At 36.4% G+C, this 26,158-nt stretch overlaps 1 protein-coding gene across 3 annotated transcripts in view; it reads left to right on the top strand.

Annotated features, from left to right (window-relative positions):
* The window catches only part of BRWD3 (bromodomain and WD repeat domain containing 3), a 234,360-nt gene that overhangs the window by 97,846 nt on the left and 110,356 nt on the right, over positions 1-26,158 (top strand). For all 3 annotated transcript variants that reach the window (XM_043570815.1, XM_043570814.1, XM_043570816.1), the window contains exons 12-16: positions 15,954-15,994; positions 18,683-18,787; positions 19,877-20,030; positions 24,573-24,707; positions 25,690-25,818. In XM_043570815.1, the coding sequence (XP_043426750.1) occupies positions 15,954-15,994; positions 18,683-18,787; positions 19,877-20,030; positions 24,573-24,707; positions 25,690-25,818 (564 nt within the window). The remainder of the gene's footprint in view (positions 1-15,953; positions 15,995-18,682; positions 18,788-19,876; positions 20,031-24,572; positions 24,708-25,689; positions 25,819-26,158) is intronic.

Here is a 26,158-nt window from a genome sequence, read left to right as displayed (position 1 = left end):
ATGAAGGAAACCATCAACAAAACTAAAAGGCAGCCTACAGAATGGGAGAATATATTTGCAAATGACATATCTGAAAAAAGTTTGGTATTGTAAATATATAAAGAAGTTATAAAACTCAATGCTCAAAAAGACATGAATAGACACTTCTCCAAAGAAGACATCCAGATGGTCAACCAACACATGAAAAACTGCTCAACATCACTCATCATCAGGGAAATACAAATCAAAACCACAATGAAATACCACCTCACACCTGTCAGAATGGCTAACATTAGTAACTCAGGCAACAACAGATGTTGGTGAGGATGCAGAGAAAGAGGATCTCTTTTGCACTGCTGGTAGGAGTGCAAACTGGTGCAGCCACTCTGGAAAACAGTATGGAGTTTCCTCGAAAAATTAAAAATAGAAGTACCTTATGACCCAGCAGTTGCAGTACTAGGTATTTATCCAAGGAATACAGGTGTACTGTTTTGAAGGGGCACACGCACCCCAATATTTATAACAGCACTATCCACAATATCCAAAGTGTGGAAAGAGCCCAAATGTCCATCGATGGATGAATGGATAAAGAAGATGTGGTACATATGTATATGCAATGGAGTATTACTCGGCAGTCAAAAAGAATGAAATCTTGCTATTTGCAACTACATGGGTGGAACTAGAGGGTATTATGGTAAGCGAAATCATTCAGTCAGAGAAAGACAAATATCATATGACTTCACTCATATGAGGACTTTAAGACACAGAACAGATGAACACAAAGGGAAGCAAAAATAATATAAAAACAGGGAGGAGGATGAAACATAAGAGACTCTTAAATATGGAGAACACACAGAGGGTTACTGGAGGGGTTGTGGGAGGGGGGATGGTCTAAATGGGTAAGGGACGTTAAGGAATCTACTCCTGAAATCATTGTTGCACTATATGCTAACTAACTTGGATGTAAATTTAAAAAATTAAATTAAATTGAAAGAAAAAAAAACCTCTATTCACAATAAATGAATTATCCAATTAAAAAATGGACAGAAGACATGAATATATGTTTTTTCAAAGAAGAAATGCAAATGGCCTATAGATACATGAAAAGATGCTCAAAATTACTCATCATCACAAAATTAAAACTACAATGAGATATCACCTCACACTTGTTGGAATGGCTAAAATCAACAATATAAGAAATAACAGGTGTTGGCCAGAATGTGGAGAAAGGGAAACCCTCTTGCCCTGTTGGTGGGAATGTAAACTGGTGCAGCTGCTCTGAAAAGCAGTATGGAGGTTCCTCAAAAAGTAAAAAATTGAACTACCCTATGATCTAGCTATTGTATTGCTTGGTATTTACTGAAAAAATACAAAAATACTAATTAAAATGTATACATGTGTTTTGATGTTTGTTGCAGAATAATGTACTATAGCCAAACTATGGAAACAGCCCAAGTGTCCATTGACTAATGAATGGACAGAAGATGTGGTATATATGGTGTGTTGTGTGTGTGTGTGTGTGTGTGTGTGTGTGTAATGGAATATTACTTAGCCATAAAAAATGATGAAATCTTGCCATTTGTAACAATGTGGTTGGAGCTGGAGAATACTATGCTAAGTGAGAAAAGTCAGAAAAAGATAAATAGCATATGACTTCACTCATATGCTGGATTTAAGAAGCAAAACAAATCAGCCATGGGAAAAAGAAAGAGACGTAACTGAAGAAACACTCTTAACAATAAGCAAGAAACTCATGGTTAACAGAGGGGAGGTGGGTGTAGGATGGCTTATGTTGTTGATGGGGATTATGGACTTCCCTTGTGATAAGCACAGGGTGTTGTATGGATGTGTCGAATGAGTGTATTTAACACCTGAAACCAATATAACACTGAAAGTTAACTAGCTGGGATTAAATAAAAAAACATTGAAAATGAAATTTTTTAAGGAGAAACAAACCACTGGTGAAACTGTACACATATTAGACAAAATAAACTTTCAAACAAAGATGGTAATAAAAGGTATAGAAAGGCATTACCAAATGGTAAAGGAAGGATAAGGAAATATTGGCCTTAGTGACACATTAGACCAGATGGACTTAATAGATATATAACGAATGTTCCATCTATAAGCCCCAGAGTACACATGGAACATTGTCTAGTATAAATCATATTTAGGTCACAAAACAAGTCTTAGTAATTCAAAAAGATTGAAATCATATCAGCCATTTCTTTTTATCACAATAGTATAAAAGTAGAAATCCATTACAGAAGGAAGACTGGAGAAATCACAGATATGTGGGTATTTAAAGAAGATGCTACTGAACACTCATTGGATTGATTAGGATATCAACGAAGTGAAAAAAAATACCTGGAGACATATGGAAATGGAAATATAACAGTCCAAAACATATAGGATGCAACAACGCAGTTTTAAGAGTTAAGTTTAGGGGCGCCTGGGTAGCTCAGTCGGTTGAGCTTCCAACTTTGGCTCGGGTCATGATCTCACAGCTTGTGAGTTCGAGCCCCGCATCCGGCTCTGTGCTGACAGCTTAGAGCCTGGAGCCTGCTTCGAATTCTGTGTCTTCCTCTCTCTCTGCTCCTCCCCCGCTCATGCTCTGTCTCTCTGTCTCTCTCTCTCTCTCTCTCTCTCCCCTTCAAAAATAAATAAAAACATTTAAAATAAAAAAGTTAAGTTTAACTGAGAATAAACTGAGGGTTGATGGGGAGTGGGAGGGCAGGGAGGGTGGGTGATGGGCATTGAGGAGGGCACCTGTTGGCAGGAGCACTGGGTGTTGTATGGAAACCAATTTGACAATAAATTTCATATTAAAAAAAAAGAAAATGAAGGAGTAAGGGAAAAAAAAGTTAAGTTTACAGTGGTACAGGCTTATATTGAGAAATAAGAGAAATCTGAAAGAATCAATCTTACTCTACACACAAAGGAACTAAAAAAAGAAAAACAAATCCCAATTTAATAGAAGGAAGGAAGACCAGAGCAGAAATAAGTGAAATAGAGACTGACAGTAGGAAAGATCAATAAAAGTAAGAGGTAGTTCTTTGAAATAATTAAGTTGACAAACATTTAGCTAGACTCATCAAGAAAAAATGAGAGTGGACTCAAATTGATAAAATCAGAAACAAAGGTAAGTTCCAACTGATAACCACAGAAACACAAAGGATCATAAAAGACTACTATAATTATATGCCTACAAATTGGATAACCTAGAAGAAATGGATAAATTCCTAAGATGTACAGTTTTCCAAGATTGAATGATGGAGAAATAAAAAAAGATCAGTGTAGATGGAATTCAAGGACCAGATGGCTTCACTGGTGAATACTGTAAAACATTCAAAGATTTAATCACCATCCTCAGACTCCACATAAAATTAAAGCAGGAATGCTTCCAAACTAATTTTACAAGGTCAGTCTCTGATAGCAAAACCAGACAAGGATGCCAAAAATGAGGAAATTACAGGACAATATCCCTGATGTATAGAGATACAAAAATCTTTAACAAAATATTAGCAACATGAATTCAACGATGCATTCAAAGGATCATACACCATGATCAGGTGTATGCAAGGGATGCAAGAATGATTCAATATCTGCAAATCAATCAACATGATATGCCACATTAGCAAAATGAAGGATAAAAGTTATATTATCCTCTCAATAGATGCAGAAAAAATATTTGAAAACATTCCACATTCATTTATGATAAAACCTCAAAGTGGGATAGAGAGAATGTATCTGAATATAATAAAGGTGATACGTGACTAACCCACAGCTAACATCATACTTAATGGTGACAAAGGTGAAAGCTTTTCTCTAAGATCAGGAACAAGATAAGGGTACCCATTCTTGCCACCTTATTCAACATAGTATTGGAAGTCCTAGCCACAGCAATTAGCCATTTTACATTTAGTTCTTTTACAGAACTAAAAGGCATCCAGATTGGAAAGGAAGAAGCAAAAACTGTAATTATTTGCAGGTAACATAATACTATATATAGAAAACTCTAAAGATTCTACTAAAAAACTGTTAGAATTCACAAATGCATTCAGTAATGTTGCAGGATAGAAAACCAGTATACAGAAATCTATTGTGTTTGTATACACTGAGAAACTATCAGAAAATACACTGAGAAAACATCCCCATTTGCAATTGCATCAAAAGGATGAAATACCTAGGAATAAATTTATGTAAAGAAAGGAAAACCTGCACACTGAAATCCAGAACTGATGAAAGAAATTCTAGAAGAGAAATAAATGGAAAGATATTCCATGCTTATAGATGGAAAGAATTAATATTATTTTAGTGCTCCCCAAAGCAATCTAGAGATTACGTGCAATCTCTATCAAATCCCAGCAGCATTTTTCACAGAACTGGATCAGATAATTCTAGAATTTGTAGGAACCACAAAAGACCACAAATAGCCAAAGCAAACTTGAGAAAGAACAAAGCTGGAGGCCTCACAATTTTTGATTTCAAACTATACCATAAAGTTCTAGTAATCAAAACAGCATGGTATTGGCCGAAAAACAGACAAGTAGATCAATGGAACAGAATAAGTAGCCCAGAAATAAACCCGCAAATATATGATCAGTTAATTTACAACAAAGGAGCCAAGAATGTAAAGTGGGGAAAAAGTAGTCTCTTCAATAAATGATGTTGGGAAAACTGGACAGCCACATTCAAAAGAATAAAACTCCGGACCACTATTTTATACCATACACAAAAACTAACTCATAAAGGAAGAGCTGAGTGTAGGACCTGAAATACGAATTCCTAGAAGAAAACATAGGCAGTTGTCAGTTTGTAACCCTCTAAGGAGCCTATTGAGTGTAATCTGAAACTGGCCTCTGTACTCAGAGGAGCAGGAGAGAAAGAGCCAGGCCACTCCAGGTTGGTAGGTGTCAGTTTTAATAAGTAAAAGGAACTTTCACTTAAGGCTTGTCTTGGGTGGCAGCAAGACAAATGGATCTCCATGTCCGCCCACGAAATCTTAAAAGTTCATAAAGAGACATTACATCGGTTCAGCCAAGTAATCTGTGCAGGTGTTCCCGACACCACATCTTTATCTCAAGGCTTTGCCCTTGGAGCAGCTTCTGGTAGTGGAAAGGCAAGAAGAACCTGCATTTCAAGGGCAGAGTTCAGGAGCCTTTGATTGCCCTGGGGTCCAGCTCAGAGGTTAGCTGGTGGTCGCATCTCTTCTTCTCTTCTCTTCTCTTCTCTTCTCTTCTCTTCTCTTCTCTTCTCTTCTCTTCTCTTCTCTTCTCTTCTCTTTTTTCTTTTCTTCTCTTTTCTTCTTTTCTTTCTTTAATACACACACACATATACATATATGTGTGTGTGTATGTGTGTGTGTGTATGAAATTTATTGTCAAATTGGTTTCCTTACAACACCCAGTGCTCATCCCAACAGGTGCCCTCCTCAATGCCCATCACCCACTTTCCCCTCCCTCCCACCCCTCATCAACCCTCAGTTTATTATGTTTTTAAGAGTCTCTTATGGTTTGCCTCCTTCCCTCTCTGTAACTTTTTTTCCCCCTTCCCCTCTCCCATGGTCTTCTGTTAAGTGTTTCAGGATCCACATAAGAGTGAAAACATATGGTATCTTTCTCTGTATGACTTATTTCACTTAGCATAATACTCTCCAGTCCCATCCACATTGGTATAAAAAGCCATATTTCATTCTTTCTCATTGCCAAGTAGTATTCCATTGTATATATAAACCACAATTTCTTTATCCATCCATCAGTTGATGGACATTTAGGCTCTTTCCATAATTTGGCTATTGTTGAGAGTGCTGCTATAAACATTGGGGTACAAGTGCCCCTATGCATCAGCACTCCTGTAGCCAGCCCTTGGGTAAATTCCTAGCAGTGCTCCTGATGGGTCATAGGGTAGGTCTATTTTTAATTTTTTGAGGAACCTCCACACTGTTTTCCAGAGCGGCTGCACCAGTTTTCATTCCCACCAACAGTGCAAGAGGGTTCCCATTTCTCCACATCCTCACCAGCATCTGTAGTCTGCTGATTTGTTCATTTTAGCCACTCTGGAGTGACTTGATATCTCAGTGTGGTTTTGATTCGTATTTCCCTGATGAGGAGTGACGTTGAACATCTTTTCATGTGCCTGTTGGCCATCTGGATGTCTTCTTTGGAGAAGTGTCTATTCATGTCTTCTGCCCATTCCTTCACAGGATTATTTGTTTTTCAGGTGTGGAATTTGGTGAGTTCTTTATAGATTTTGGATACTAGCCCTTTGTCCGATATGTCATTTGCAAATATCTTTTCTCAATCTGTCAGTTGCCTTTTAGTTTGTGGATTGTTTCCTTTGCAGTGCAGAAGCTTTTTCTCTTCATGAGGTCCCAGTAGTTCATTTTTGCTTTTAATTCCCTTGCCTTTGGAGATGTGTCAAGTAAGAAATTGCTGCGGCTGTGGTCAGAGAGGTTTTTTCCTGCTTTCTCTTCTAGGGTTTTGATGGTTTCCTGTCTCACATTCAGGTCCTTCATCCATTTTGACTTTATTTTTGTGAATGATGTAAGAAAGTGGTTTAGTTTCATTCTTCTGAATGTTGCTGTCCAGTTCTCCCAGCACCATTTTTTCAAGAGATTGTCTTTTTTCCATTGAATATTCTTTAAAGCATTTGACAAAATTCAGCATCTGTTCTTAATAAAAACCCTCGAGAAAGTCAGGATAAAAGGAACATACTTAAACATAATAAAATCCATTTATGAAAAGCCCACAGGTAATATCATCCCCAATAGGGAAAACTGAGAGCTTTCCCTCTGAGATCAGGAAAACGACAGGGATGTCCACTCTCACCACTGTTGTTTAACATAGTGTTGGAAGTCCTAGCATCAGCAGTCAGACAACAAAAGGAGATCAAAGACATCAAAATTGGCAGATGAAGTTAAGCTTTCACTTTTTGCAGGTGACATGATACTATACACGGAAAACCCGATAGACTCCACCAAAAGTCTACTAGAATGATACATGAATTCAGCAAAGTCACAGGATACAAAATTAATGCACAGAAATCAGTTGCATTCTTATACACTAATAATTAAGCAACAGAAAAACAAATAAAGAAACTGATCCCATTCACAATTGCACCAAGCATCATAAAATACCTAGGAATAAACCTAACCAAAGATGTAAAAGATCTGTATGCTGAAAACTATAGAAAGCTTATGAAGGAAATTGAAGAAGATGCAAAGAAATGGAAAAACATTCCATGCTCATGGATTGGAAGAATAAATATTGTCAAAATGTCAATACTACCCAAAGCTATCACATTCAATGCAATCCCAATCAAAATTGTACCAACATTCTTCTCGAAGCTAGAACAAATAATCTTAAAATTTGTATGGAACCACAAAAGGCCCCGAATAGCCAAAGTAATATTGAAGAAGAAGACCAAAGCAGGAGGCATCACAATCCCAGCCTTTAGCCTCTACTACAAAGCTGTAATCATCAAGACAGCATGGTATTGGCACAAAAACAGACACATAGACCGAAGGAATAGAATAGAGACTCCAGAATTGGACCCACAAAAGTATAGACAACTAATCTTTGACAAAGCAGGAAAGAATATCCAATGGTCACATCTTTTCAGTGGCCTTCCCCAATATTCCATCTCTCATGACCAGCTTTCACAATCTCACGTGCCCTCTTGTGCAATGGGCCTTAAGTGGTCAGTAGTGGGTTTTATTAGCATTGCAGCGGCTCCTTTGGTGGCTGGCTGGCTGCTTTGCAGCCTAATGCAACAGTTACAGTACAGGGACATATAAAGGAAACATAGATTAATACAATGATTTCAAAATCAGTGACAACTGTTTTTTTATAAGAGCCCATGATCTAAGCCACTGACTGATTTATTAGGTATCCTAAGCTGGGAATTGGATTATTAGGGGCATTCACTTGTGTTTCATGTGATTTAATAAAGATGATACATTAACAGATTCATTAGGTGTGAACATACAACATTATGTTTGGATAATGGCACAGATACCTCTTTGTGAGGCGAATAATGTCTATTGCCATTTTTTTTTGGACAGTAAAATAGTAAGGACACGTTTTATTGTTATGATTGAATGCTTGCTGAGTGAATTTATTAAGGGCTTCACATTTGCTGTAATGCCTTCTAAGCCACTGGAGGGAACAAAGACAGTTGCAAAATGGTTAGATCAGTGGAAGAACTGAATATTTCTTCTGACTTTGAGGAGAGAGAGGTTAGCACCTTTAGAAACTTGACTTGGTTGTATATACCATTGTCCTAGACTCTGGGTCTGGTGTTCTCTCTTGTCCAGCAGGAGAGCGGGATGCAGGGTTAAAAATGTGAGAGAGGGGGCGCCTGGGTGGCTCAGTCGGTTAAGCATCCGACTTCAGCTCAGGTCACGATCTCGCGATCTCGCGGTCCGTGAGTTCGAGCCCCGCGTTGGGCTCTGGGCTGATGGCTCAGAGCCTGGAGCCTGCTTTCGATTCTGTGTCTCCCTCTCTCTTTGCTCCTCCCCCGTTCATGCTCTGTCTCTCTCTCTGTCTCAAAAATAAATAAACGTTAAAAAAAAAATTTAAAAAAAATGTGAGAGAGGCTGACATCCGGGAGGAGACAAGAGCCCTGAGTTTTATTAGGATCAGAAGGCTTACTGGCATGATGGGTGTGCACAGAGAGACAATGAAACCGTGAACATTAACTCATGGCTGTGGGGAGAAGGGGGTTTTAGAGATATGCGGTGTTAGGGGTTTGGGTCAATACAAAACAAGATTCTGGTGCTGGGTGGAAGGTTGTTTACAGCAAACATGAGGCTGGACCTAAACTGGCCTAGGGAACAAGAAAGATAGAGCTAAACTGGCCTAGGGGACAAGAAAGATAGAGTATGCTATCTCAGTGTCAACAAGGCACCCTTTTTTGCTAATTAGCTCTGCTCTGAGCAACTTAGCCCCACTGTGGCTGTATTTACCTGTTTACCTAATTTGGTCCTTACTTTCTGTGAAAGCAGCTTTCTGCTGTTGTCCTATACCTTTGTCCTATACTGGGGGCCTTTGCCCTGTTTGTCAAATCTTATTTACCTAGTCTTGTTTACCCAAACTTAGGTGTGTTCATCCTATGGCTTTTTAATTCTTTATGCCTTGTTAATCCATCAATGCAGACTCAGGGAATTCCTAAGCTTATTCCTCACATACCATAAATGTTGGACAGGGGAAGCAGTTCTGTCAGGTGTAAAGAACTGAACTGGGGTCAGGATATGCCATTATCAGGACTCCCATTTACTCCCTTCTTTTAGTGGTGCATGTTTCATTTCAGTTATAGTGTATTTTAACAGCTCTGGCATGTAGCAGGACAAGAGGATGTTAGTGGAAGTTGAGTAATTCTTCACCCCAGGGTGTGAAGTAAGTCACCTATCTCATAGGACATTGCATTGTAAATTCTGGTAGATAATTTATTTTTCAGTAATGATGGGGCTTGGTGTTTTCCACAGCATAGTGTGTTGATCCACTGTGAGATTTGGGGCAATGGCTGTTTCCCGAAACTTCTGTATCTTTACATATCAGGTGCCTAGGCAGGGATCTCTAGTCTGACATGTGGGGCAATAGGCCCTACTGGTTGGTCACTTAAATATGTTAAAGCCTAGGACAGTATTTTAGATTGGTTGGTCAGGGTGGTCTTGCCTGTTAAGTATCTAATTTGCTGTTTTAAATATTCCATTTTCCTTTCTACCAACCCTGCTGTTTGTTGGTTATAGGGAAGATGGAACCTTTGTTTAATGTCATATTTTATTGTTCAGTCTTGCACAACATGGCCTTTGAAATGTGACTTCTGATTGTTATGTGTTTGGTGAAGGTATTCATATATGGTACTCATTTTTTTTTTTTTATAATCTCCTAATCATGGCAGCCTGGTTTACATGGTGGCAGGGAAAAGCTTGGGTTAGGCCAGATGCAGTGTCTACATAAACCAAGGCATATTTACAACCCTCACTCAAAGGAGGGCAATATAGTCAATTTTCCAGTTTCTCACAGGTTGCAAACTCCATTGGATGGCCCAAGTCTTTTGGCAGTTGCCTTGGGTTTGTTTGGAACACACAACATGCGCTTATTTCTTTAACCAAGTCACTGGACTCTGAGGATAGTCTCTGGCATCCTTGACAGTATGCTATCATACTTGGGCATTGTGGGAGCCACTCTTTTTATGTACCCAATCTGCTATCACTACTGAAAAGGTCAGTAGCTAAGGCTTATTCCAGAGCTGGGGCATCAGCTTCTTGATTGCCAAGGGGTGTCTGTGTCTTAAGAGCTAGGGCATGAAAAACAGTGAGAATCACTTCAGCCTCTTGTAGATGGACCCAAATGTCATTTTATATATATCTTGACCCCACAAGGACTTTTTAATGGTCATCTGCCCCTCAGCTTCCCATTGTTCAGGCCTTAAATTTAATCCCTGTAGAATAGCCTAATTAACAGTACAAAGGGCTAATGGCCAGGGCTCATGAGTGATCAGCAGCCAAGACCACTCTGAGCTAAGTGCACTCGCTGCTGTCCTGACTGCTATGTGAGAGGCTTTACCTGGAGGAGCACTATGTACATTGCTAGGAGCTATTATTCTATGAGGTATATTGGGGCTTTACCCACTTCTGGAGCTGGAACCAAAATCCCAGGGCCATCCTCCCCTTTTGTTATCTCTGCCATCGTTTGGAGTCATAGACATATTTAACTCAAATGGTAGTGCTGCGTAGGAGATGCCCAGGGTTTTAATCTGTTTTATTAGTATTTTTGCCTTCTCAAGAGGCAGCTTGCTGCTGTGGTCCCCAATCCCATATGTGTCCATTCTTTACTAGGCAGCGTAAGGAATGGGGAGTACTATGCCAGGTGCAGATTAAATGTCTTCCAAACCCCCAAAATCCCTATAAAGGATTACACCTCTTTTACATTCTTAGGGGTTGGTTAGGTTTGCACCTTTTCAGTTACAGATTTATGGGTCTTAGCTGACCAGATGACACCCAAAACTTTATGGCAGTGTCTGGGCCTTAAATTTTCTTCGGGTTCATTGCCCATCTTCTTCCTCACAGATGTTCCTGAGCAAAGCCTGCAGGTGTCCTGCAGCAGAGGTAAATCTTTATATGTTAACATGATATTATCAATGTAATGGACCCATTTTGCTGATGGGAGAAGGAGAACAGCAATAGGTCCCCAGCTACCTCCATCCTATGACATACTTTATGGCTATGCATGTAGCCTTGGGGGAACACTTGAAAGGTTCATTATTATCTCCAAAATGAAGGTTTAATCTTAGTTATCAGAAACCTGTCAAAGTCTTTTCCGTGAGTTTTCTTGAAGATGAAGCACTTTTGTAGGGACATTTTTTGCAAAGCATCAGAGCAAAACAGCAACTGCAAATGACAGAAGACTTAAAAATGGCCATTTGATTTGATGAGAGTTCATCATAATGCAGTTGACGAGAGAACTATAGCAGTCTGTATTATTTTTTTCTGGCAGTGTTTTGGTTATCTCCAGGGGTGTTGATGTTTCAAAGACATGATAAGATTTATAAACTTCAAGGGAAAAAGAAAGATGTTAAGTTTTTTCCTAGGAGTTTTGGGGCAATTGCTATTTAAGATTAGGGGTGAAATGGTATGGGGCATTTTATCTGTTTCCTCACCAATTACCACAACATCCTCCTCTTCATTTGCATCATTTTCTCCAAGTTTCCACCTCTTAGCATCCTAATCAGGCTCTGTTGTAAGTTCTCATATCTTAACACATGGCAGCTTGCACCCTCCTTGCTTTGCAAAAAGCACACTAAAGTATTTAATTTATTATTCTGCTCTTCCATCTTGGCTGCCAGCCCCAGAGCTAGCAGAGTAGTGGACACTTGTATGTCCATTTCTAACCTCAGCTGTACTAACTTTCTAACTTGAGCTTCAGCCTCTAGTTGGGCATTGGTAGCTAGCTGAACTACTCACAGTAGAGACCCACTGTGGCAACCACGTGTTTCCCTTCTCTACCTCAATGTGGTATGTGCATTTCCTCCAACAAGTACATTACACTGGGTGGCATTTTCTGGGTATCCCCATACTCATGCAGTAGTCCAAAAGTATCTAACATATAGGCACCTTCCTCCCACAGAAGTTGATGGCTGATTTGGTATATTTACTGCAGATGCCTCATTCCCAAGGCCCATTTCTTTGGTCTCCTGTCTGGCTTGCCAATTTCCAGTTTATAACCTTCTTGGGAGCTTCTTGGATTTAATCTGAAACTGGCCCATATAACCCAGAGGGCAGAGAAAGACCAAAGAAAGAGGTAGGCCACTCTAGGTTGGTAGGTGGCAATTTTAATAAGCAAACAAAATTTACACATGAGGCTTGTCTTGGGTGGCAGCAAGACAAATGGATCTTTGTGCCTGCCCGCCAAATCTTAAAAGTTTATAAAGAAGCCGTAACTGTGTTCACTCAAGTATACTGTGCAGATGTTCTCAATAACACATCATAATCTCAAGGCTTTGTCCTTGGAATAGCCTCTGGGAGTGGGAACCCATATTCCAAGGATATGGAAGGAGGTGAGGACCCTCCAATCGCCTGGGGTCCAGCTCACAGGTCAACTGGCATTCACATCTTTTTGATGACTTTCCCAACATTGGTAAGGTCCTTGGCATTTGTCTTAGTGAACTTTTTTGTAAATCTGGGTCTGTAGGGAAGGGAGACAAAAGCAAAAATAAGCAAATAGGACTACATCTTAAAAAGCTACTGCACAGTGAAGGAAAACATTAGTAAAACAAAAAGGCAACCCACTAAATGGGAAAAGATATTTATAAATCATATATCCGCTAAGGGGTTAATATCCAAAATATATAAAGTCATATAACCCAACAATAAAAAATCAACCCAAATAAAACTGGGCAGAGGAACTAAATAAATATTTTTTCTAAAGAAGACATATATATGGCCAACAATCACATGAAAACATGTTCAACATCACTAATTATCAGGTAAGTGCAAATGAAAACTGCAATGAGATATCACCTCAAACCTAGTAGAATGGATGTTATCAGAAAGACAAACAATAATAAGTGTTGGAGAAGATGTGGAGGAAAGGGTACTCTCATACACTATTGGTGGGAATGTAAATTGCTGTAGCCACTATGGAAAGCAATATGGATATTTGTCAAAAAATTAAAAATAGAACTACCATATGATCTAAATAGTCCACTTCTGAGTATTTATTTAAAATTTTTTAATGTTTATTTAATTTTGAGAGAGAGAGAGACAGAGTGCAAACAGGGGAGGAGCAGAAAGAGAGGGAGACACAGAATCTGAAACAGACTCCAGGCTCTGAGCTGTAAGTGCAAAGCCCCATGTGGGGCTCGAACCCACGAACCACAAGATCATGACTTGAGCCGAAGTTGGACGCTTAACCGACTAAGCCACCCAGACGCCCCAGTTCTGAGTATTTATTGATGAATATAAAAACACTAATTCAAGAAGATATATGCACCCCTATGTTCATCGCAACATTATTTATAGTAGCCAGAAAGTGCAAACAACCTAAGTGTCCATCCATGGATGAATGGATAAAGATGTGTTGCACTTGCATGCACACACACACCACATACACGCACACACTAGAATACCACTCAGCCACATAGAAGGAAATCTTGCCATTTGCGACAATATGGATGGACCTTAAGGATATTATGCCAAGTGAAAAATCTGACGGAGTAAGGCAAATAACATGATTTCAGTATGTGTGAATTCTAAAGTAACAAAACAAAGGAACAAACAAAACTAAACAAAAATAAACTCATAGATACAGAGTTTGGTGGTTACCAGAGGGAAAAGGGTGTTGGGGGATGGGTGACAGTGCTCAAATGTATGTTGATGGATGGTAACTAGATTTATGGTGGTGATCACTTTGTAGTATATATAAATATCAAGTTATAATATTTTACAGCTGAAACTTATATGATGCTATCTATATGCCAATTTACACCAAAAAAATAAGCAAAAGACATATTAAGTATATCTTAGGAAAAATTAATTTACTAATTTAGCCTGTCGATTTTAGTATGATTGTTGCAGAGTGCTATCAAAGACTCCTGAAATCTAATCCTACTCAGTTATTAATAACAGCAGGGAACAGCTTTATCCGTGGGTGACAGCCATTGATGACTGGAACTTGTCCACTCAAGCTATTTCCACTTTCCTTTTCAGGAAGCTTGGAACCAGTACTGTTTTTTCATATACCTATGTACCTTTCATCTCTAACTCCTCTTTCTTTCATTACCTTTTTCTCTAGATAATTATTTCCTGTGGTATATGGGAGTACTTGTTTTTCAGCTTACTGTGTATCTCACGTACCTCATTGTCAAAGCGATATAGTCAGCAATTGAAAGCACTCAGCTTTGCAATTCTTAAGGTTACTATTCTTAGTACTGTTGACCTTTCATTTTCAATAGTATTAGTGCACATCAATAAAATGCGCACAATTTCCCTGAATGATGACTTTTAGGAAAGGATACTTTGTGAGTTACAAAATCAATCATGTTCCTGAAATTTGCAGTAAAAGAGACACTAGAAACCTTCTCCTTCAGCTTTTAGAAACAACTTCCTGATTTTGTCCCATCCCATAAACATACTTGAACAGTTACTTATGAACAGTTACTGAGCCAAGGTGAGCTCTTACCTTGCTGTAACTTATTCCTAGATGCTAAAGTCCTAGAATATTACTCAAATTATGAAAGAGAAAAACTTAAGAAATCCATAAAGATCACAATCTGAGACTATCCAGTGGGAGAAATACATTTGTACTAGAGTATACAAAGGCATCTTTATAATTACCATCTAAGTAGGTTATATATACAAAGGCAGTCAGGTTTATTGGGAGCTCAGTGAGAAGGAGGTAGTGAAAACAATGGGCAAGAATTCAGTGGGGATGAGATGAAGAAAAGTTGATTATTAGAGTTTTGTGGAGTTTTTTTTTATAGCGGTCCAGCTAAGAGAAAGTCAAGAAATCTAAATTCTCCCTGTCGAAGTCAGTGGCTGTTGTTAGTCATTCTTTTTTTTTTGAATCCAGTGGCTGTTGTTGGTCATTAAAAATAAGATGTCCTTTCAGAACATCTAATACCAGTTATTGCAAAGGGCAGTGAGAATCCAGAATCTGTCAGATAAATACTACAGTGAAATCATAGAGCAGTATGAATCATGGCTACCTCTGAACATATGAAGACAGTTTAATAATTTTTTAAAATGAAAAGTAATTAAATATAAAGACATTTAATATCTGAGCTTTTTATTAAAAATTCAAATGCAGTTAAGCCACGGAGTGGTTTGTGAAAATGTGCTCAACGTTTGAGGGTACATTTTAGCTTTATTATCAAGGAATAAAGAGAAGGAAGATGCACATTCTGGCTTACACTTTAATCTTCTCATCACTACAATACACATTATATCATAAAAGTATAACTTAGTCATTATAAAAGAAGACTCAAGCAGAAGTATATATAGTACCTACAAGCGGATGAATCCTTTGTGAAATAATTGAATGAACCATGTGAGAAACAGGAAATGGCTGATTTATTTTCTGAAAGTAAAAAAAATTTAAGAGGGAGATTTAGTTAACTATTAAATCAGCTATTTTAAGGTGGCATTTTAGGTTAGTGGGCTGTCTTATTATGGGAGACATAATAAACTAATATCTATTCAAAACTGTCTCTTGAGATTATGATTTAGAAACAGCTTTTGCTTATGTCTGGTTTGTCTCAAATTACTGCTAGTAAGTATTCCTCCTCAGTTAATGCATTGGTTTAGCCTTCATTAATTTTTTAAAAGAAAATTGGGTTTTTTTCCCAAGAAAATCATAGCATTGAAAATTCGACTTCATGATGCTTTTGTATGTGAATTTGAAGGGGAGAGTACTTTATTCATTTTACAAATAAATTAACTCTAACCAAAAATCTGTTGTTTTATGTCTTAGGACAAAGTTGTTGCTGTTCAGTTCTGTAACAATGGAGACAGGTAACTATGTAGTGCATATCTGTGTAAACAGAGTTTTGATATATTTTACCTCTATTCCTTCAGAAGTAGCACCCTCTGCTATAATACTTTATTTCTGTTCAGTTTCATAAGATGAAAACCCTTGTCTATTTTTGATGACATTGTTACCCCATCTCTTTTAAACAGCTGTCCAAGTAGTAGCCATACTTAATCAGTTCTTCCTTTCTGACTGGCTTCTTTTTTGTTTATTTTATTTTTCCATTTCTGTTATCACTCACCTCAGTCAAGGATTCTATTATTTGACCCATTACTTTCAGTTTTCTTCTCCTTTCTAAATATATCCTGTCCATTTCTGCCAGATCCACATTGCTCTGTTCAGAAATCTTTAGTGTTTTCTCTTTGTCTATAGAATAGAATTCAAATGTCTTAGCATCGAATTCCGAACTTTCTATAATTTGACTTAGACCTTACATTCTTTACTCATTTACTATTCCCATGTAAATATTTACATCTAGCCTAACTGACTTAACCATTGCTTCTGTTACATTCCACATCTATACCTGTGTATTTCTGTCTGTCTTCTCTGTCTATTCTCTCATTCATTTCTTTGCTTATGCTTTACTGCACACCATTCTTACCCAGAAATATCATCCCCTACTCCCCCTCACTCTTTCTCTTCGTCTCCTACAGCCTCCCTCTCCCTTTCCGTATCCTTCACTCTATTTTTCTTCTCCCTCCAGTCCCTTTCTCTTCTTGCCTAAGTCCTATCTTCCTTTTAAGGTTCATGCTCTACCTGAAGCCTTTTCTGACTGCTCCAGATTTTAGCCATATAGTCTTCCTCTGAAAATCTGTATTACTTATTATCTCTACTACTCATATGATGCATATTTTCTGTGTCTGAAACTCAGAAATTATATACAGGTATTTGTACATGCTCTCAAATATTTGATACCAAAAATATGATTATCTTTTGCCCTAGTCTAAAAATTGACCTAGAATAGATTTAAAAATGTAACTACTTAACATAAATTTGTATCCATATATTTCTACAAGGACTGTATGTGGGTGACCATGTTTTATTTTTATTTTATTTTTATTTTTTAATTTTTTTGACCATGTTTTATTTGTAAATATTTTTCAGACAATGGGTGATTACTGTGATGAATTTGTTCATCTTTATTAAATGTGAGAGTAAAATAATGATGGTCCACATAGACTGAAGTTTATATTAGGAATGAAAAAAACCTTCAAATAATTTTTTGGGGTTGGCTTATTGCACTATACTGAGTTATACATTTGAAGGTTTGTATAGCTATGATTCTTTCATGCTAGAGGAAACTGAAGTTTTTAATTCTTTGCCTTTTCCTTAAAGGACAAACATTATTTTATCTTTATTAGTTATGTGGACAATAAACAAAAGATGTCCAATTTTATTTTAAAAATAATTAAAGATACAGTTTAGAATAAAAGTAACGTTTTTTTCTTTCACAATGACAGGATAATGAAGAATGTTAGCACCAAGTATTGCCAAGGGTTTAGGGAAAATGGACACTCAGTCTCCCACAACTTTTGATGAGATTGTAAATTGTTAAAAAAATTTTTTAGGGAAATAATTTGTCAAAAACTTTAAAAATGTTTCTACCATTTGATTCAGCAAAGATATGTATAAGATTGTATAAAATATGTATAGAGATATTCATTACAAGCTTATTTATTATGGTGACGAATGGAAGTAGTATAAATATCATTAGGGACTGATTAAATTAAATTGATACATCCATATAGTTGAACTCTTATTAAAAGTGATGGGAGTTTTATATTTGTAAACCTAGAAATGTGTCTATGAAATAACACTTAAGTTGGGGAAAAACATAAAATATATAGTACAATTCTGTTTCCTATAGGGGGAAATATATGTGTTTATGTATGCCTGTAATAGAGTCTAGAAGAATAGAAATGAAAGTATGAACAATGATAGAATTATGGGTGTATGAATGAATGTATTTTTGTAAGTTTATTGAGATTTAATGCATATAGCATAATTTCAGTGGTTTTTAGTGTATTCACAGGGTTGTATAACCTTCACCACCATCAATTTTAGAACATTTTTAGCACCCCCAAAATTCCCATACCCTTTAGTTATCATTCCCCAACCTCTTTACACCCCTACCCTTAACTCTGGGCAACCATTAATCCACTTTTTATCTTTATAGATTCGTCTATTCTGGAAATTTTATATAAGTTGAATTATACAATATGTAGTCTTTGGTGACTGACTTCTTTGACTTAGCGTAATGTTTTCAAGATTCAACCATGTTGCAACATGTATCATTATTTCATTTATTTTTATTGCTGAATACTATTTGATTGTATGGATACCACAGTTTGTTTATCTCTTTATTAGTTGATGGACATTTGGGTTGTTTCCACTTTTTGGCTTATGATGAATAATGCCATGGATATTCATGTACAAGTTTTTATGTGGACTTATGTGTCATTTCTCTTGGATTTTTACCTGGGAGTAGAATTGTTGAGTTACATGGTGACTGTGTTTATCATTTTGAGAAACTGCCAAATTGTTTTCCAAAGTGTATCATTTTCATTCCTCCTAGGAGTGTATGGGGATGAATGTATTACTTTCATAATTAGAAAAAAGGGATTTCTATTTTGGAAGAATATAATAAAGGTATTTTAACTGTTTCTTTGCAGTTTAAGATTTGTTAGTGGAAGTAGAGATGGAACAGCAAGAATTTGGCAATATCAGCAACAAGAATGGAAGAGTATAGTGCTAGATATGGCTACTAAAATGACTGGGTAAGATTGGATGTTAGATATTTCAGTAGTTCTCATATGGTTATAGTATCTGTTACATTACTGAATTATATTTAATAATTAAAATATCTTTTTAGATTAATAAATAGTTAGGAGTTAACTGATGGACCTGAAGTTTGCATCTGTATTTAGTCTCTAAGTAAATTACCTTTTGCTATTGATTGACAGACTGGATGATAGGAACATTGCTGAGTCATTCAAAATTCTGGTCCCTTGTGACCCAAAGATCTCTGCTCTACTAATGCCCAGAGTTATTTTCTGCCTTAATTTTCTATAGGTAATTTTTTATATCTATCTATACTACTTTCTACTTTGAGGGTTGTCCCTATTAAATGTCAACATTTATTTATGTAATTAATATAAAAATTATTAATTAAATCATAAATTTAACTGTCTTACTGAGGATACCTTTATAATGTTTGATATTGTTAGCATTCCCACTGGACATTATAAATACACTTAATCAGCATTGTTTTTAATCATCTGTCCTGTTGATTGGAAGATACATAATTACCTCTTTAGAACATTACAGTTTCTATATGGTATAACTCTGAAATTAACTGTCTTCCATTAATAACAATATAGAACTTACATTGTAGTCATAGCCAGCTATTCATGTCATATTCAGTTAAATCAAAAGTTAATGAATTTTTTTGCTGCTTTTTAATAAGGCCTATTAGTTTCAAACATTTATTATTTAAGGTAATAAAATGTCCATTATATTTTTCTTCATGTTTTCTGGTAGGCAACATGACTTTGTATTTCATTTTTCAAGGAATTTGTAGATGTTTTTTTCTAGTTTCACTTTTGTCCTTGTGTAACTAACTACGATTTTTTTTTGTCATTTTGTGTCTTTTTTTTCCCTAAAATAAGCTATGGGTATTGCCCTATTTAAATACTTTTATTATTTTATTTTGTGAGTACTTAAAAGTATTTTTAGTTTAGGATTTTTAAACTAAAAATTTGCAAGCTCCTGAAGAGATTTTTTTTTCATAATTTGCTATTTTAGATGTACCTTTGTTAATAATTTACAATGTATGAATATTGAAAATTGAAAATTATTTTACTTAGGAATAATTTGCCATCTGGAGAAGACAAGGTCACTAAACTTAAAGTGACTATGGTGGCCTGGGATCGCTATGACACCACAGTTATTACTGCAGTGAACAATTTCCTTTTGAAAGTATGGAATTCTGTCACAGGGCAACTTCTTCATACTTTATCTGTAAGTATTCTTGGAATAATTACAATGATCAAAAGGGCGTTATTCTAGAAGACAGGAAATTTAAGTTTTAGTTTACTTTCTGTGACTTACTATCAGGGAAGCAATTATTTCAGCCACCTCTGCAAAATAAGGATGGCACATGGTATAGCTGCTAAAAGCAGATACAAAAACTTTTCAAAATCCTTTTGAGGTCTTATAATTATTTATTTTGTTAAATGCAGTCAAAGATATGTGAGTTATTTTGCTTTTAGTATGAGTTGGGATTTTTGTTGTTACTATTTTCGGGGTAGAGCCTACTTTATTTTGACAAGGGTATCCTTTATATTTTGCCTTCAGGGTTTAGTTTATGCAAGAAGTAGAGGTAAGAGGAAGAAGTAGGAGGGAAAAGGTGGCTTTGCCTCTTTTAAAAAATGTATTTGTTGTTGTAAAAGGCTGCAATATTTGTGACATGAAAAGTTGATGGGATTAATAACAGAAATCACATGGGCAGGCTTGTTGGTTTATCATGTACACTTCAGGTTAAATGCCACTTAAAAGCTTTTTTCCTATCTGCTTCAATTATCAGTTCATAAATACTTGAAGGACAAAGGCCAAGTGATTCCCATATAATGTACAAAGTAGTAAATGATAGGGACTAGAATCTAATTCTTGTGACTCACTTTGCTTTGTAGTATGCCATGGTTATCATCTTTATTTGACTCCTATTTGAGATAATCTTATCTATAGTAAGGTAATAATATAATAATATTATCTATAATATTATATATATCTGAGGTTTCTAAAGAATGTGTTTAATTTAGGGAGGATTTCCATATAACTCCAAAGTCTCTTTTCTAAATAAAACCCTAAAACTGTGTTAGTGGAGTTTTAGATTCTTTTTTTTTTAATGTTTAACCAATTCTTTACCCCTTTTGCTTTTCCCTATTCCCTGATACAAGTTTCTGTTAATATGTGTAGAAAAATGTATACTGTTTTCTTATTAAGAAATGTTTGTCTATGCAGCATGATCCAATAGAAATATAATGTGAGCCACATATGTAATATTAATTTTTCTAGTAGCTGCAACAGAAAAAGTAAAGCACAACAGGTGAAATTAATTTTAATAACATATTTTATTTAACCTGGTAGATCCAAAATAGTAGCATTTCAACATGTAATTAATATAAAAATTATTAATTAAATATTTTACATTTAAAAATACTAAATATTTGGGGGCTTCTGGGTGGCTCCATCAGTTAGGCCTCCAACTCTTGATTTTGGCTCAGGTCATGATCTCATGGTCATGAGATCAACCCCATGTCAGGGTCTGCATTGAGCATGGAGCCTGCTTGGGATTCTCTCTCTCTCCCTCTCTGCCTCTCTCAAAATAAATAAACATTAAAAAATACTAAATCTTTGAAATCTAGTGTTTTATTGTATACTTAAAGAACATCTCAATTTGGACTAGCCATATTTCAGATGCTTAATAGCTACATGTGGCTAGTGGCTATAGTATTAGACAGCACAAGTCCATATGTCTAAAATTCCCAATTTCAAAGTTCAGGTTATAGCTACTGGTTTTCAAATCTGTGTAAAATCCTGTCTTAATAAGTACCTTAATTTAGAGTTCTGTTTAATGGTACTATTCCCATGGGCTCATGGGTCATCTGTCTTCAGTGAATTTTAGTGAAAAAAATTTTAGAATGGACTATTTTTATTCCTTATTACAATCAAATCTGTTTAGTTTTGATATTTATATTTTCTATGTTAAAAATTTATCAGGGTCTGTGGGGCGCCTAGGTGGCTCAGTCGGTTGAGCGTCCGACTTCGGCTCAGGTCGTGATCTTGCAGTCTGTGAGTTTGAACCCCACGTCGGGCTCTGTGCTGACAGCTCAGAGCCTGGAGCCTGCTTTGGATTCTGTCTCCCTCTCTCTGCGCCTCCGCTGCTCATGTTCTGTCTCTCTGTCAAAAATAAGTAAACATTAAAAAAATTTTTTAAAAATTTATCAGGGTTGGGGTGCCTAGGTGGCTCAGTGGGTTAAGCATTCGACTTCAGCTCAGTGGGTTAAGCATTCGACTTCAGCTCACTGTTCGTGAGTTCGAGCCCTGCATCGGGCTCTGTGCTGACAGCTCAGAGCCTGGAGCCTGCTTCAGATTCTGTGTCTCCCTCTTTGTCTGCCCTTCCCCCACTTGAGCTGTCTCCCTTTCTCTCTCTCTCAAAAATAAATAAATATTAAAATTTTTTCTTTAATTTATCAGGGTCTTAATGTGTGGGGTAAAGTTCTTCCATTCTGCAAGTACTTACTGAGCATCTACTATGTGCCAGCAGCTGAGTTAGATGTTATGAATAAATAGTAAATTAAAGAGTCCCTGTCATCCTAGAATTTACAGCCTATTAAGAAAAAAATGACAACAAAAACAAAAAATTTTTAATTAAATGTTAAGAAAGAAAAGTACAAAATACAGTGCAAGTTTCTAATAGGGTGACCAAACCTGGTCTAGGAGGAAAGCTTCTTGAGGAAGTAAAATTTGGGTTAAGACTTGAAAGATATGTAGAAATTACCCAGGTCTCAGCCTAAATGTCACCTCCTTCACAAGGCCTTCCCTGATCAAACAATCTAGAGTAGCCTTCCAGTCTTTGTCTTATTCAGTCACCTTTATTTTCATCATGGCATTTATCACTACCTGATATTTACTTATTATATTTTGTTTATTTTCTGTCTCAGTATGGTACAGTATCAATAAATATTTGATAAATTATGTATGTGAGGAAGTTGGGAGGTCCTTATAGGCAGAGGGTAAAGAACTCAAAGGTCTTGAGGTACAAGGGGGTTGAAAGAAAGCCAATTTTTGGCTAGAGCATGGAGAACAGAAAGAGTGTCACCAGATAGGACTGGAGAAATAGACAGGGGCAGAGTACTTAAGGTCTTATGGGATCTCTCCTAGACCAATAGGAAACCATTTAAAGGTTTAAAAGCTAAGGAATGACATGTGAATTTTGCTTTTGAAAAATACCTTTATAATTCTGGCAACAGAATAGAAAATAGATTGTAATGGAGATAAGAGTGACTGAGTAGACTTTAGGATGGGCCTTGGCCATGATGATGATTTGGATTTGTGTGGCAGTGGTGGAGATAGAAGTGTGCCTTAAGGCAGATGATATATCTTAAGACATTACTGAATTTGATTAGGTTTTGTTCCCTATGATCCAGTGACTATGTCCTATCCTAAGGCATGTGACCAACAAATAAAATCCCCTATTTAAAAGCTTCTCTTTCCCAGTGTACACGGAAATCACTGTAACATTATCATTTGAGTTTAACAAAGTAAATTTTATTGTTTACTTTTTAGGGACCTTAGAAAGTTTTTGTTATATCAAGTTGATTATTCAGCATATAACAAAGAAGTAACTTTTTAGTAGTCACTGGGAAAAGAGTTTTGGTAAACTTTAAGTTGTGACAATATTTATTGTAATGTGATTTTACCTATACATTTTGAGCCAGTATGCATTTATTTTGCAGTAAGTTATATTTTTGTCCATAATGGCAATATGGTAGGATGCTCTATTATTCCATTTTTTGTACAATGATTTGGGATAAAATGCACATTTTAAGGTCATAAGATATGATGATTTCTAAAAGCTCTTGATGTGTAATATGCTGATGTTTTTCTAAGTGAAATGCAACTTCAGGATATTATGCATGCTTTTCTAAACTTGGAGCCTATTGTTAATCATGTATTCTTCTTAAAAATGATCTGAATTAGGTGTTGGCAAACTATTTTTTTAAGAGGCCAAGTAGTAAGTATTTTAGACTTTGCAGGCCACATATGGTCTTTGTTGCATATTCTTTGATGTTTTACAGCCTTTTAAACATGTAAAAAACATTCTAATCTCACAGGCTGTGTGTACAAAAATGGCTAGGGGTTAGATTTGGCCGGCAGGCTACAGTTGCAGACTCTTGATCTGAATATGCCGATATTCATTGGTAAGGGAAACATACAGAGAGCATTGGTTTTCAAACCTTTTTTTAAAACAGTAAACCCATTTTTCAGATGGCATATTAATGAAACCTTCAAGTATAAAGTAGATAAAGGGCAGAATCACTATGCTTTTTTGTTTGATGTACCACGGGGCCTTCCAAAATACAATTTGAATAATAGGGATAGAATGCTGGATGAAGAACAGTGAAGGTTTGTCTGTTATCTCTGTTGCAGAATTGGGTGTTAGTGAAAAATTCTGTTTGTCCCATTTTCTGTTGGTATTTTAAATAGAATAGTCATAGAAATATGAATTCTACTTCGGGGGCCTGGTAATGACCTGTAACTGTTTTTGGACTACATTTTAAACACCTTTCTGCATCTTCTATTGAATACTTTTTGAAATCAGCACGTAAACATATAAGGAACGCTAATAGAACCATTTCTTGTAGTGCCCATGTAGTAAGTACTGTCGTGTGCATAAATTCACGTGAACCAGGTTGATAGCACACTCCAGAGACCTTTTGGCTGAATAAACCAGATACTCGGTGTTGCTTTTCATGTTTAATATTGCTTTTATCACAGGGACACGATGATGAAGTATTTGTTTTGGAAGCACATCCATTTGATCAAAGGATTATACTTTCAGCTGGTCATGATGGGAACATTTTTATTTGGGACCTTGACCGGGGGACCAAAATTCGGAATTATTTTAACATGGTAAGGAAAATCTGTGCTTAGTCCATATTATAATGGACATCTCTTATATGCCAGCTTGGTAATTAAAGTGTACTTAGTGCCAAGGAACCTCTTATCATCTGTGTTTAAATCCATACAGTAACTTAGAGAATGTCTCAAGACCTGAGAGTAAGGCCAGTCGAGAATTACACCTTTCAGAATGACTCTGTTATCATGGCATTAGCGTTTTCCAAATTCTTGTGCCCAGCTCTAAACTCTAGAAACTCTTTTGGAGCTAACACTAGCCAAAATCACAAAAAGGTTAATATTTAAACAATAATCCTAATGTATATATCATAACAGTGACTGTATTGTATCTGCCTCTGGTAAACCCCTTATGGTTTAGTTAGTAATCAGGAAGTTGTCTGGCAAATGTGGAATTGGAGGTATAGTTACTGTTAAGATATATTTCATACAAACCCTGGAAAAATCTGATGAGCTATCTCTTTTCCCAGTAGAATACCCTTCTATGGTAATGGGAATACTCATATCCTCCATATTTATTGTTCCTCTCTGAAGAATAGTTCTCAGTAAACATTTCTACATTGTCAACTTTTGAGGCTTGGTATAGTTCTAGACTGTTAATACCCTCTGTCTTTTGTTAGTAAAATTGATTTGTGTGCTTTAATTTTAGGAAGGTTATTTTAAGGCTTACTTGCATTACAATTTAAGATTTGCTGAGGTAGTATTTTTGTCATTTTGGTTGTGTCTCAGTCACTCATTTAGTACTTCTAAGATACGACATTGCTGGTCATGTTTGGTGCCATCTAATGCATTTTGATTCTTCCTAACATCTTACAGAGCCTTACTGTTTCAGTAGGATTCTGGCTGCAGAAGCCAGAGAGTACATTGGAATGTTGGTACATTATAGAATCCAAGATATTAAGAAGAAGAATCTATTGCCTACTTATTATTTGAAAAATCACCTCTTAAAATGACTTAAAGTGACTCCTCTAATTTTCAGATTGAAGGCCAAGGCCATGGTGCAGTGTTTGATTGTAAATTTTCACCAGATGGAAACCATTTTGCCTGCACAGATTCTCATGGGCATTTGCTGCTTTTTGGTTTTGGATGCAGTAAATACTATGAAAAGGTTAGTCTATTTAATTTTTGTTATACACTATAATTTTGGATTATATCATTCATAAATTTTATTTGAAGTCTTCTAGTTAATAAGGGCCATTGTATGTCAACAGATATGAAATAACCAAGTCACTTTTCTTGGTAAAATTTTTCATCACTGCCAGAACATAAGGCTTCACAGTTTGAATCACTATTAAGATATAGGGTGACATAGATATAAAAATTCATTAGCGGGGGCGCCTGGGTGGCTCAGTCAGTTGAGCGTCCAACTTCGGCTCAGGTCATGATCTCATGGTTCTTGAGTTCGAGCTCCGCATTGGGCTCTGTGCTGACAGCTCAGAGCCTGGAGC

The sequence above is a fragment of the Prionailurus bengalensis genome, chromosome X (genome assembly GCF_016509475.1).
Source record: "Prionailurus bengalensis isolate Pbe53 chromosome X, Fcat_Pben_1.1_paternal_pri, whole genome shotgun sequence".
In the NCBI taxonomy this organism is placed as follows: Eukaryota; Metazoa; Chordata; class Mammalia; order Carnivora; family Felidae; genus Prionailurus; species Prionailurus bengalensis.
The sequence above is the reverse complement of the archived record's forward strand: the minus strand, read 5'-3'. Positions and strand labels throughout refer to the sequence as shown.